The 11,392-nt window shown below is 37.3% G+C and overlaps 1 protein-coding gene across 1 annotated transcript; it reads right to left on the minus strand.

The window, feature by feature from the left end:
* Window positions 1-7,494: 7,494 nt before the first annotated feature.
* On the minus strand, window positions 7,495-11,174 carry si:dkey-1j5.4 (leucine-rich repeat-containing protein 15). Its single transcript, XM_037245172.1, has 7 exons — window positions 10,945-11,174; window positions 9,453-9,644; window positions 9,177-9,361; window positions 8,844-9,100; window positions 8,461-8,581; window positions 8,258-8,393; window positions 7,495-7,798 (listed from the first exon to the last, which is right to left on the minus strand). The coding sequence occupies exons 2-7, from the start codon at window positions 9,637-9,639 to the stop codon at window positions 7,608-7,610; spliced, it is 1,077 nt and encodes a 358-aa protein (XP_037101067.1). The 5' UTR covers window positions 9,640-9,644; window positions 10,945-11,174; the 3' UTR covers window positions 7,495-7,607.
* Window positions 11,175-11,392: the final 218 nt, after the last annotated feature.

Raw genomic sequence — 11,392 nt, forward strand, 5'->3', positions numbered from 1 at the left:
TGGGGGATCACTGAAAATAGCCAAAAGGCATAATAACAGAGGACACTGCCACATACGCACAACATAAGCTTCAGCCCATTACAATACTCCGAGGGTACGGTACACACTAGGATATGAGCATTCTGACCCGTTACATTAGTTGAGAGAGGAATGGGTTAGCTGCAGGATCACCTCCCCAAGGGAATATGTTCTCAAAATAACAAGCTCTGGATGTACGTGAGGGCCAGTATGAAGGTAGACACATACTTGTACACTCAGTTGTGCATATACAGAGAGAGGGGAAAAAAATTGTGGCAGTTCCAGCAATCCTTTTGATGTGTTTGATATGGTGCGCTCAAAGGCATGGGGCTGAGCCAGATATACAGCGAGTGAGGGATGGACTGAAGAAATGATAGTAAAAACAAAATTAGTTTTTTTTATGTGAAGGGGACATTAAATGTGTTTGGATGACAATGAAAATGAAATAACTATATTGAGATAGTTTAATTTCTTTTGGTATTGTCCATAGATGCATGCAGTAAAAATGGCGCCGTTGTGGGTGTGAACACTAGGTCTCCAATGGAAGTGGGTTTTCTCGTTCCAATTAAATTGAGTGTATGTAGAGAACAGTCTCTGACATGGCGGAAGCAGAAAGTTACTCGCTGATGTCCATGCAGGAGATAGAAGTGTGTAAATTACGTTTATAAGGAACTGCAAGCAGGCGTATTATGTACAGGACTGTCTCAGAAAATTTGAATATTGTGATAAAGTTTTTTATTTTCTGTAATGCAATTAAAAAAAAGAAATGTCATACATTCTGGATTCATTACAAATTAAAGATTAAGATTAAAGATTAAAGTCCCAATGATCGTCACACACACACCTGGGTGTGGTGAAATTTGTCCTCTGCATTTAACCCATCCCCGTGTGATTTTAATCCATCCCCTGGGGGAGAGGGGAGCAGTGAGCAGCAGCGGTGCCGCGCTCGGGAATCAGTTGGTGATCTAACCCCCCAATTCCAACCCTTAATGCTGAGTGCCAAGCAGGGAGGCAATGGGTCCCATTTTTATAGTCTTTCATCAACTGAAATATTGCAAACCTTTTATTACCGTTTTTTCCCATGTATAATGCGCCCCCATGTATAATACGCACCCTAAAAATAGCATGTTGATGCTGGAAAAAAGCCTGTACCCATGTATAATACGCACCCAAATTTTGACTCCTACTTAAGTCCGTAAACGTAAAATTATTTCAGAAAAAAGATCATCTTTGGGAACAACCGGATGTTATTCTGCCGGTCAGTATCACTGCGCATGCGCTAGCAAACTCAATAGCGAAGAAATGTTTCGGATTTGTGTAGGGTACATTGTGACAGCAAACGAGCAGGTGATCGAGCAAGCGTCTGATACGAGAGCATTGTGTTCGTATGGAGCGTGTTTGAAGTGAACAGCAGAGAAGAAAGCGCATCTGTAATGGCGGCCTCCATATGATATCCGGATAAAAAAATAAAAATAAATAAAATTGTACCCATGTATAATGCGCACCCCAGATTATAGGACAATATATTAGTTAAATTTTGCGCATTATACATGGAAAAAACGGTAATTTAATTTTTGTTTTTTAATTGCATTACAGACAATAAAGAACTTTATCACAATATTCTAATTTTCGGAGACAGTCCTGTATAGTTGGCCGTATCATGTAAAACTCATAAATCCAGTAATTCTCTAGTTGGAAAAATTTCAGATTCAGCCTGTTTGTGTCTGCCAACTCACTTTTGAGTCTGGGCAGATTTTGAGCCTTGTTTGGGCTATTTGCATATGGAAACTAGGACAAAGAACAATCAGCAGCCACCTGACACGCCATGCCTGAATTTCTGGAATGTCTAAAAATTGGTTGGTTGGATAAATGCTCGCTGACCGAGGACGCTAATGAGGACCAGCGCTATAGAAAATGAATGGAAGGATAAACGGACGAATGGAGGTCAATAGCAGATACCTGAAGATCGTTTTTCTCATTTTCTCTCCCTTGCAACTCTTGACTTATCTCCTTATCCTCATTTGCATTCGACACAATGATGTTAATTACTCCAGTGTTGCTCCAGAAAAACTGAAGCAAGATAAGATCTGCAAAGTGCTGACACACAGATATGACTAATAGTTAGTTTTGAAACCCAAAACCTCCTTTCATCGTGATCATTAGTTTCCAGTTTCACTTTAGCATCCCAAGATTTTTAGTTTTCCTCATTTAAAAGACATGTTCACAAAAGATGAAGAAAATCAGAGTAAATTGCGTGTGACTTGGGACCAGCTGGAGCAGAAGTAACTTTTGAACTGCTGAGAAATGTCTATGAGGGGGAAAAAAAGTCACAGTTTCAACTGTGTCCTCCACAAGCTATCATTACAGCAGATACTCAGCATTCTCCCTCAGGCTACAAGCCATTGGTTTCTCATTAAAACGATATATGTGGAATATCTTGCTATATCTAATCACTCAAAGTTAATTCACATGCCAAATCACGTTCAGGATGTGTTGATTCAATTGTGGTACTTTTGTGAAATACCGTATTGGCCCGAATATAAGACGACCCTGATTATAAGACGACCGCCTCTTTTTCAAGACTCAAGTTTGAAAAAAGACTTTTTGAACACAAAATTTAATTTTTATATAGAAAATAATTACAGTACATCTGAAACAAATGATTATAAGAATATATTCGAGAGAAAAAGCATGTTATTTTGCCTCATTCAAATCATGCAAAAACTGTCCCCATTTTCTTCTCTTATTTTCTTCTCTTTTCTTTCTTACCGCTATTTTTAATTTTTCTTCTTCGCGCTCACGCTATTTTTATTTTTATTCTTCGTGTTAGGGGTTCGCTTTTGACTGGGAAGTTAAGTTCAACATTCGCTTTAAAGATATCTGGCGCCATCTAGCGTTGTGAATGGGTATAATGACTAGACCCCGAATGTCTTATTTCAATGCAAAAAACACCGTCTTATATTCGGGCCAATACGGTAATCACATTTGAATAGCAGAATAAGCTCATGAATCATTGTTCTTACTATGAACAGTCCAGTTTTTCTTCCCTTGAGAGTTCCAGCCCAGTGAAAAGAACATCAACAATCAGCCACTTACTTCTGCTTTAAGTCACTTTTTCAGCATCACTAAATATGATGTAATTGTGTAATCTTGGTTGACTGCAAAGGTTTACATAATATATGATACCAGCATCAGATTGCTGTGTCCAAATGCTATTGCTGCTACGATTTCCTTAGCATTCTACAGATAGTTATTTGTCAACAAATTCAAATTCGTAGAGATTGAGACAGGAAATACTCAACCTTTTGTCACTCCATGAGTTGGATGCATAGTGGTGTGAGTAAACGTGGTGAAATAAGACGCCTGACTGATAAATTGCTCAAACACATCAGCAGTCATCTGATGACATTTTTAATTCAGTTGTGCAACAATCCAATATAATTGTCATCTCTCAGCCCCAGCATGATAATTCTTGCATCACCGGGTGGTTCCATGAAGTTCAAAAAGGCTGCCTTATCTTTTGAAGCACATGAATAGCATTGTTAGTGTCTCAAGTCATGCCTATGTACATGTTTTGTTACACCAGGGTGCACAGCCACTGTGGTTAAATGGACGGATTCAGAATTGTGGAACCTCTAAACATAGGTGTCATACTCAAGGCCCGGGGGCCAGATACGGCCTGCTACATCATTTTATGTGGCCCGCAAAGACAAATTGTGTATCGACTCTGTCTCAATACTAAATTAAAAAGTTGTTCTCTTTTAAAAAAAATAGTTATTGCTAGAAATTTTTATTTCCATTCATTTTATTTTAAATAGTTCAACGGTTTTTTAGCTTATTTAGCATAGCCGTCAAACTCAAGGCCCGGGGACCAGATACGGCCTGCTACATCATTTTATGTTGCCCACGAAGACAAATTGTGCATCGACTTTATGTGTCAATGCTAAATTAAAAATTTAGTTCACTTTTGAAAAATAGAGTTATTGCTAGCAATTTTTATTTCCATTCATTTTTATTTAAATATTTTAATAGTTTTTGTATCACGCTGCCAATGCAATAAGGTCAACTTCAAAATAAACCAAATGAATGCCTAAAGGTACACTTTTGATGTTGTTCCAGGCAGTGGCCCTTGAACTAAAATGAGTTTGGCTTTATGACAGATCTCTCTGTGATGGTTTAAAATTAGGCTATAGTTGTGTGAAGGCAGTCCAATCACGTTGCTAATGCATTTCTTTTATCAGCTGCATAATATATAATAAATCCTAACACTGAACAAATATGACAAATGACTGCAGCTGAAGGTACCAAACATAAACTACTAATTGACTTGGGAAAATACTAACAGATTACAAAATGATATCTGGAGAAATGAAGCATAGCATTTGTAGTAATGTTCTCCATATTTTTGCGAGGGTATAAGAGAGCTATGCATCTTTATATATTTGCATACCTAGAGGCAATTACACTCCAAAGTTACACTGTCCTAGTTAATAGGTAAAATAGGCCAGGATATTAACTCCCTAGGTGTTACCATGGTGCTGCTGTTTAAACAATTCGGACAATTAACCTCTACTTGATCATAACATGATAATTTTTCATGAAATTGCCACCCAAATGGTTTATCGTACTGCGTCTTAGAAAAGCAATTATGTCCCAATGGATCTGCTTAGAGGCTAATAATGTTTGTAATTATACTGGTCGTTTCATAACACGCAGGTTAATTTACAAAAACAACGTCGTGAAAAGTCCTTGTTCAGCTATTTGTAGTGTGAAACTCTTACAGTGCTTTGAAAGAAATGTCAATCTTTCATTGAAAGCCAAAAACATCAAATGAAACCTTGTAAGCATTTTTTTTTTCTGGGTCAAGATGAATAAGGATTGTCTCAAAGGTGCTACTGACTGTCCCAGTTAATAGGTCCATTGGACAACCAGGGGAGGTTTATATGGACAGAATCTCTTTTGCTGCCTTCCATCCAGACTGCTGTGTATTCCAACCTTTAACGGGGGGGGGGCAATTGGGCGTAACATAGAAGGCAGCAGGAGACGTTTGCACAGTACCGTATTTTCCGCACTATAAGGCGCACCTAAAAACCTCCAATTTTCTCAAAAGCCGACAGCGCGCCTTATAATCAGGTGCGCCTTATATATGGACCAATATTGAGCCACTACAGCAGGCGTGTCCAAAGTCTGGCCCGCGGGCCAAATGTATATTTCTTATATATGGACAAAGTTTTAAAATGAGCCATTCATTGAAGGTGCACCTTATAATCCGGTGCGCCTTATATATGGACAACGTTTTAAAATGGGCCATTCATTGAAGGTGCGCCTTATAATCCGGTGCGCCTTATAGTGCGGAAAATATGGTACATCCTTCAAATTGATCGGATTATGGTTGATTTAAAAATAATAATAATAATAATAATAAGCATTATTTTAAGGTGCTACCAATACTGCCATTTAATGCCAGTTTGTGTCCATCATTTTGTCTCTCCTACATAATAATAATAATAATGATAAATTATATTTATAACGCACTTTACATTTTTAAAAAAAGTACTACAGAAAATGCTTTTTTTTTAAAAAGAAATGTCTTAAGACCGTTTTTAAAAGTGTCATCCCAATCAGGTGATCTGTTGAGTCTCTGTGGTTAAGCTTTGGTTTGGTTGTCCATCGTACACTTTAGACATCTCACGATGCCTTATTTATTTATTTATTTATATTATTGTTATTATCATTTTTTTTTTTTGGGGGGGGTGGACCATGCTCTTCCATCTAAAACCTCCCGTCTGCTCCTGGTTTTCTGTTTCCTCCAATAAAATAAAATGCAGCATGCAATCACATTGTCACACTGGCACGGATGAGGAATGTTGCAGTATAACAGCAGCAGTAAAGTGTGAAGTGAGCACAGACGCAGGGGAAAAGCATAATGGTGTAGCCTTCCCACCCTCCAGTGTTAGGCAGGTTGCTCTTTCGTATGTGTTTATCTCACCCTTAAAGTAACAGCTTCAGAATTGTTTTGATGGTACCGTCTCTTCGCATTTGGGGGGAAAAAAAAAAGTTCTGCCTTTGCCATGGCAACCCCAGGTCACTCTGTAGTGGTGTCTACAAAGGTAATCTAGCTAATTTTCATCCCAGGCCACATCAGGATAATGGTTGGATAAAGGGCCAATTTTAAGAGTAAATGTATCTACTCAACATTGTTTTGACCATTTACTAAATCTATTGTTGTTGTGAATTATGCTCACTTTAAAGGACAGCATGTCCACTGAAAAAAAAAAAACAGAATACAACAAAATATGTGTTCACATGATGTTCCCAAATCAGATGGACACTTGAACCTGACACAAAAATAATGCTATAAATATAAAATAAATACAAAAATATAAATAAAATATGCTGCTGATTATAGCATTTTTTTTTATTTTCATCATCCATTTGCAGTATAGAAATATAATATTCAGGTACATTCTTGATGGTTACATTGTGATAGTTCAACCTTTTTTTACCCTCAATCTACTCTGGAACTTTTGATTTTCACTTCCTTTAAGATAACACAGACAATCTAATTTTTGCGTTTAAATATGCAAATCGTAGCAGCTCCTTCCACAATCGTATTGCCTTTATACCACATTTTATGTTATTTAAAAAGATTACAGAAACCACTCTTCTTAAAATTGGATTAATGTAATCCCTCAGCGAGAAATCTGTCATATTCCGAAACTGTGGCGCTACTACTGTATATGACAAGCAATGTAAGATTATAATAATAATCTGAGTGTTACCTGAATGAAAGACATTTTCCTCTATGTTGAAAATAATACGCTGACTTTTTGAAATACCTTAAAACAGCATTTAAAAATGACTGGAGTGAATTAAACTCAAAAGAACATTTACTCAAAGCAGCATCAGGGGTGTCAAACTCATTTTTGTCGCGGGCCGCATTGTACTCATAGTTTCCGTCGATGCGCCATTATGACGCTCAACATATATATTATATACTGGTGTCAAACTCAAGGCCCGGGGGCCAGGTACGGCCCGCCACATCATTTCATGTGGCCCGCGAAGACAAATTGTGCATCAAATTCGTGTGTCATTACTAGAATTACAAATTGTCTTCACTTTTAATGACATGTTTTTTTTTTTAATAGCTGACCGGTTTTTACTTGTCTGATTTGAAAACGAGTTATTTGTTTTGTAGCTTTTACTGTATATAATATGAGGTGCTCGTACATTTATTTGGGTTGACAGTCATAATGGCCCTCCGAAAGAAGCTATGACTACAATGCGGCCATGAAAAAAATGAGTTTGATACAGTTAATACTGTTAATACTGTATATTATACAGTATAGGCTAAACAACAATAATAACAATAACCAGCTTTGAAATCAGACACTAGTAAAAACTGTTCAAATATTTTAAAAAGATGCATGGTAATAAAAATTGCTTGCAATATCTATAGTTTTTAAAAAAGAAGATGATTTGCAATTTTAGTATTGGCACAATTTGTCTTTGCGGACCACATAAAATCATGTAGCCTATCTGGCCCCCAAGCCTTGGGTTTGATACCTTCATCCATCTTCTATTTGGCTTTATAAATGGCAAAGCAATTTTGATTCTTGAAGGCTGCTTAAGGTTTTCTTTTTGAGCTCAAGAGGAGTGTCGCATTTCAGGGCCTCCTGCGGTGACAAAGTTACATTTGTTTGTTTCATCCATTGCACCAAGGGGAAAATATTGCAGTCACACAGCCAAGGATTTCCATGCAGGTGTAACTTCTTCAGGGCTAGGAAGGATTTGAAAGAGAGAGACAACATGTTTGCAAATGTTTGTATATACCGTATTTTCCGCACTATAAGGCGCACCTAAAAACCTCCAATTTTCTCACAAGCCGACAGCGCGCCTTATAATCCGGTGCGCCTTATATATGGACCAATATGGATTCGTGGATGAGGTCTAACTTATTAAAGTAAGCTTTACATGTTTATTTTGTGTGTTGTGTGATATTAACAATTGAGCAACGTTGAGTTATTGATATATTGTTATTGTTTTCACTATTTCGAGTGTTACTATATTGTGATTGCTTTAACATTTGAGCAACGTTGAGTTATTTATTCTATGCGCCTTATAATCCGGTGCGCCTTATATATGGACAAATTTTTAAAATGGGCCATTCATTGAAGGTGCGCCTTATAGTGCGGAAAATACGGTAATTGGAAGTCAATTGTACTCGAGTTGTTCTTACAAGGAATTTGGGCCAACATGTTTCCATCCACTGCCTTTAGGCGGTTTCCACTGAGAGCCAGCTGAGATAGCCGAGGCATGTCCTTGAACACATCAGATGGCAGGTGTTCCAGATCGTTGTTCCTCAAATAGAGTTCCTGTTGTACAATATAGTAGTTTTCTTTTGCAGTACCAATTCAAAAATGTCTTGAAAGCAAATATTACCTGCAACACAGCCAGTCCACCAAACATTGGAGGCCTCAGAGTAGACAAAAGATTGTTGTCAAGTACTAGCATCTCCAGCGAGCTCAACGGTTTGAATGCTCCAGCTGGGAGAGTCTTCAAACTGGATTTAGGGAAACAATTTTAGACACGTCATATTCATAATAATAAAAGTTGAAATGATTCTGTGGACCATGACAATCATAATTTATTTGTTCCATCATGCAAGTAAAGAAAAACCACAGCATTGGATGTTCTAAAAGTTTGGCAAGGAGAAGTTGTTAAAATATCACAAAGTAGTAAAGACTGAAAAATCTTCATTTTAATGGACATTTATGCAACCACCTTAAAAATGAAAGACCGTTATTACAAATTATATTCATTACCTGTTGTTGTCCAAGTTGAGGAACATGAGGTGTCTAAGTCCAGTGAAGGCCTTTGGCGAGATCTTTTGGATACGATTCAGGGAAAGATCTAAAACCTTGAGAGCAATTAAAGGTTTGAAGGTGTTGGATGGAAGCACTGTCAGGGCGTTTTCGGGAAGATCCAACTCTGACAGGTTTCTCATTCCGAGAAACATATTAGGCTTCAATGTGCCAATCTGGTTTTGTCCCAACATGAGGAACCGAAGGTTCAACAGATCCTTAAAGAAATGAAATGACAGTTTTAAAATAATTATGCTGTTCTAAAAATGTTACACAAATTAGAATTGTCTGTACCTTGAATCCCCTTGGTGGAAGATTTTTGATGTGATTGCTATAAAGATTAAGTAGCGCTAGCGTCTTTGCACCGGAGAACGCACGAGGGTGGATGGACTTGACGGCATTATGTTCCAAGTTTACGCTTTCTATCTTTGGAACTAATCCCAGAATATTGGCCTGCAGGTTTGTGATGCCATTTTCACCTTTTAAGAACCAGGAATTTGGATTATCACATTAATTCTTATATAACCAAAACAACGCTTTGAGAGATAAATCGATTACGACTGTGCCTACCAAATTTGAGGAGCCAAGCATCTGAGGGAAGTTTGACGGGAAAAGCTCGAAGACCTCTTTTATGACAGTTGACCTCTGTCTTTTCTTGTCCAGACTTCTTGGTGCATGTGCAAGCACCAGGACAGAGCTCCGCTTCAGTCTGGACCATCCAAATCATCACCAACGTCAACCACTTGAAGTATTTCATCTCTTCTACAAAACGAAGGGCAGAGAAATCTATCAAGCTGACGTTTTCTTGGCAGGTAGGTGCTTATGCATGTGTGTTACTATACAGCAGCACACTTCCTAAACCGCAGGAAAGTTCACGCTTATATGTTAAAATGTCTGTTTCACCCCTTCAACAAGGATGTTAAACTTGTTTTTGTCGCGGGCCGCATCGTTGCTACGGTTACGACTCATATGAATTTATGTTTAAATTATAATTATTATTATTTGAATTATAATTTATAATTAAATTATGTTACTATTACTATACAGAAAATAATTGATGGATAACTACTAGTTTTAAAATCAAACCCCAGTAAATTGTTTCGTCAACTGTTTTTCAATTGAATTTAAATGGAGGATCGGTAACAAAAAAAAATTGCAATAATTCATCTCAGTGTTATTGAAAGCGAAGACAAGTTGCAAGAAACAAGAAGCATGATTTGCCTTCACGGGCCACTTAAAATGATGTCGGGGGCCCGATTTGGCTCCAAAGCCTTGAGTTTGACACCATTGCATTCCAGCCATGTACTGGATTAATGTGTGACCAAATGAAAGGTTTAGTTAAACTGGATGTTAAAACTTGTCAAACATAAAAAAAGAAAAAATATTACATGCTATCATTTTAATATACTAAAGGTATTTATTTTTTAGTTGTTATTATTTAAATTACAAGGTAACACCTGCCTTTAGTTCATTTGGTTAATTTTCAAACAGTTGCTCTGTATGCATCCAGCAGTCATGATAAATTTATTCGGAGATGTGATTCCCTCCTCAAAGAGAATGGGAATGGCTGTTTTTCGACTCTATCTTTTTTTTTTTTGCCTCTTCACAAACTTCCCCATCTTCCGCAACCATGCTCTCAAGCTGTGTTATAAGATTCGAGTGTTTGAAATTTTTTTTGAGAGCTTTCCCTCTAAAAGCAGTGGTGTGCTTGTTCTAGCTTTAAAAGGACACAGTAGAAGTAGAAAAATTGCGGGACATGTCCATTAAGCCAACATATTCAGCAGATTAGCATAAATAGGGCAAAACCTGCATATTGGAAAGTTGAAAATTATATTAATTATATGCTTGAACATATTTTTGTGTTATGAAGTACACCTGAATGTCAGTTACATAATATTTGGATGTTTCACTTTGGAACCTTCTTTGTCTTCTGGCAAAAATAATCCAAAACAAAACTGGTCTTTGCCATGTTGCACAAAATGATCAATTCTTAATCAAATCTAAAATTTATTTCAAGTATCATTGCCCAATGGGAGTTTTCTTATCAGTTTGTAACACTTACCTGAGCAAATTTTGATCCAAATGTTGCAGATCCTAATCCACTTGGTTCCGCAAAATAAACAGACTTTTGATATAAAGGTAAATATAATGGGGGAAAAAAATAATTTGTAGAGTGCAAGCTACAATCTTGAATAAATGACCATATTTGTTGAAAGTTCTCCACTTTGCATTCAAATGTTTGTCTTCAAATTCTAATTTCAGGTCTTGACAACACCAGAGGAACCTTGCAGAATGCACTTCACTCAATATGTTTGGAAAGATATACGCAGCTTGAGGACCTCTATGTCATAGGTTTGACAAAAACATCAGTGCAAAAAAAAAAAGAAAACACTGTGGCAGTGTTTGAGAACACACCAACCACAGCAAACAGTGAAAAATTGGTGTGAAGTTCTGCAGTTTCACAGAACCCAGAGAAATGTGACAGCTCCAGAATATGGCAGCGGTCCATG

The sequence above is a fragment of the Syngnathus acus genome, chromosome 24 (genome assembly GCF_901709675.1).
Source record: "Syngnathus acus chromosome 24, fSynAcu1.2, whole genome shotgun sequence".
Classification (NCBI taxonomy): Eukaryota; Metazoa; Chordata; class Actinopteri; order Syngnathiformes; family Syngnathidae; genus Syngnathus; species Syngnathus acus.

Excerpts from the sequence above, each read along its gene's own strand:
- si:dkey-1j5.4 (XM_037245172.1), bottom strand. The coding sequence starts at position 9,639 with ATGAAATACTTCAAGTGGTTGACGTTGGTGATGATTTGGATGGTCCAG. Across the intron at positions 9,101-9,176 it reads TTCCACCAAGGGGATTCAAG|GATCTGTTGAACCTTCGGTT; the intron begins GTACAGACAATT and ends CATTTCTTTAAG. Across the intron at positions 8,582-8,843 it reads CTCAACTTGGACAACAACAG|TTTGAAGACTCTCCCAGCTG; the intron begins GTAATGAATATA and ends CCCTAAATCCAG.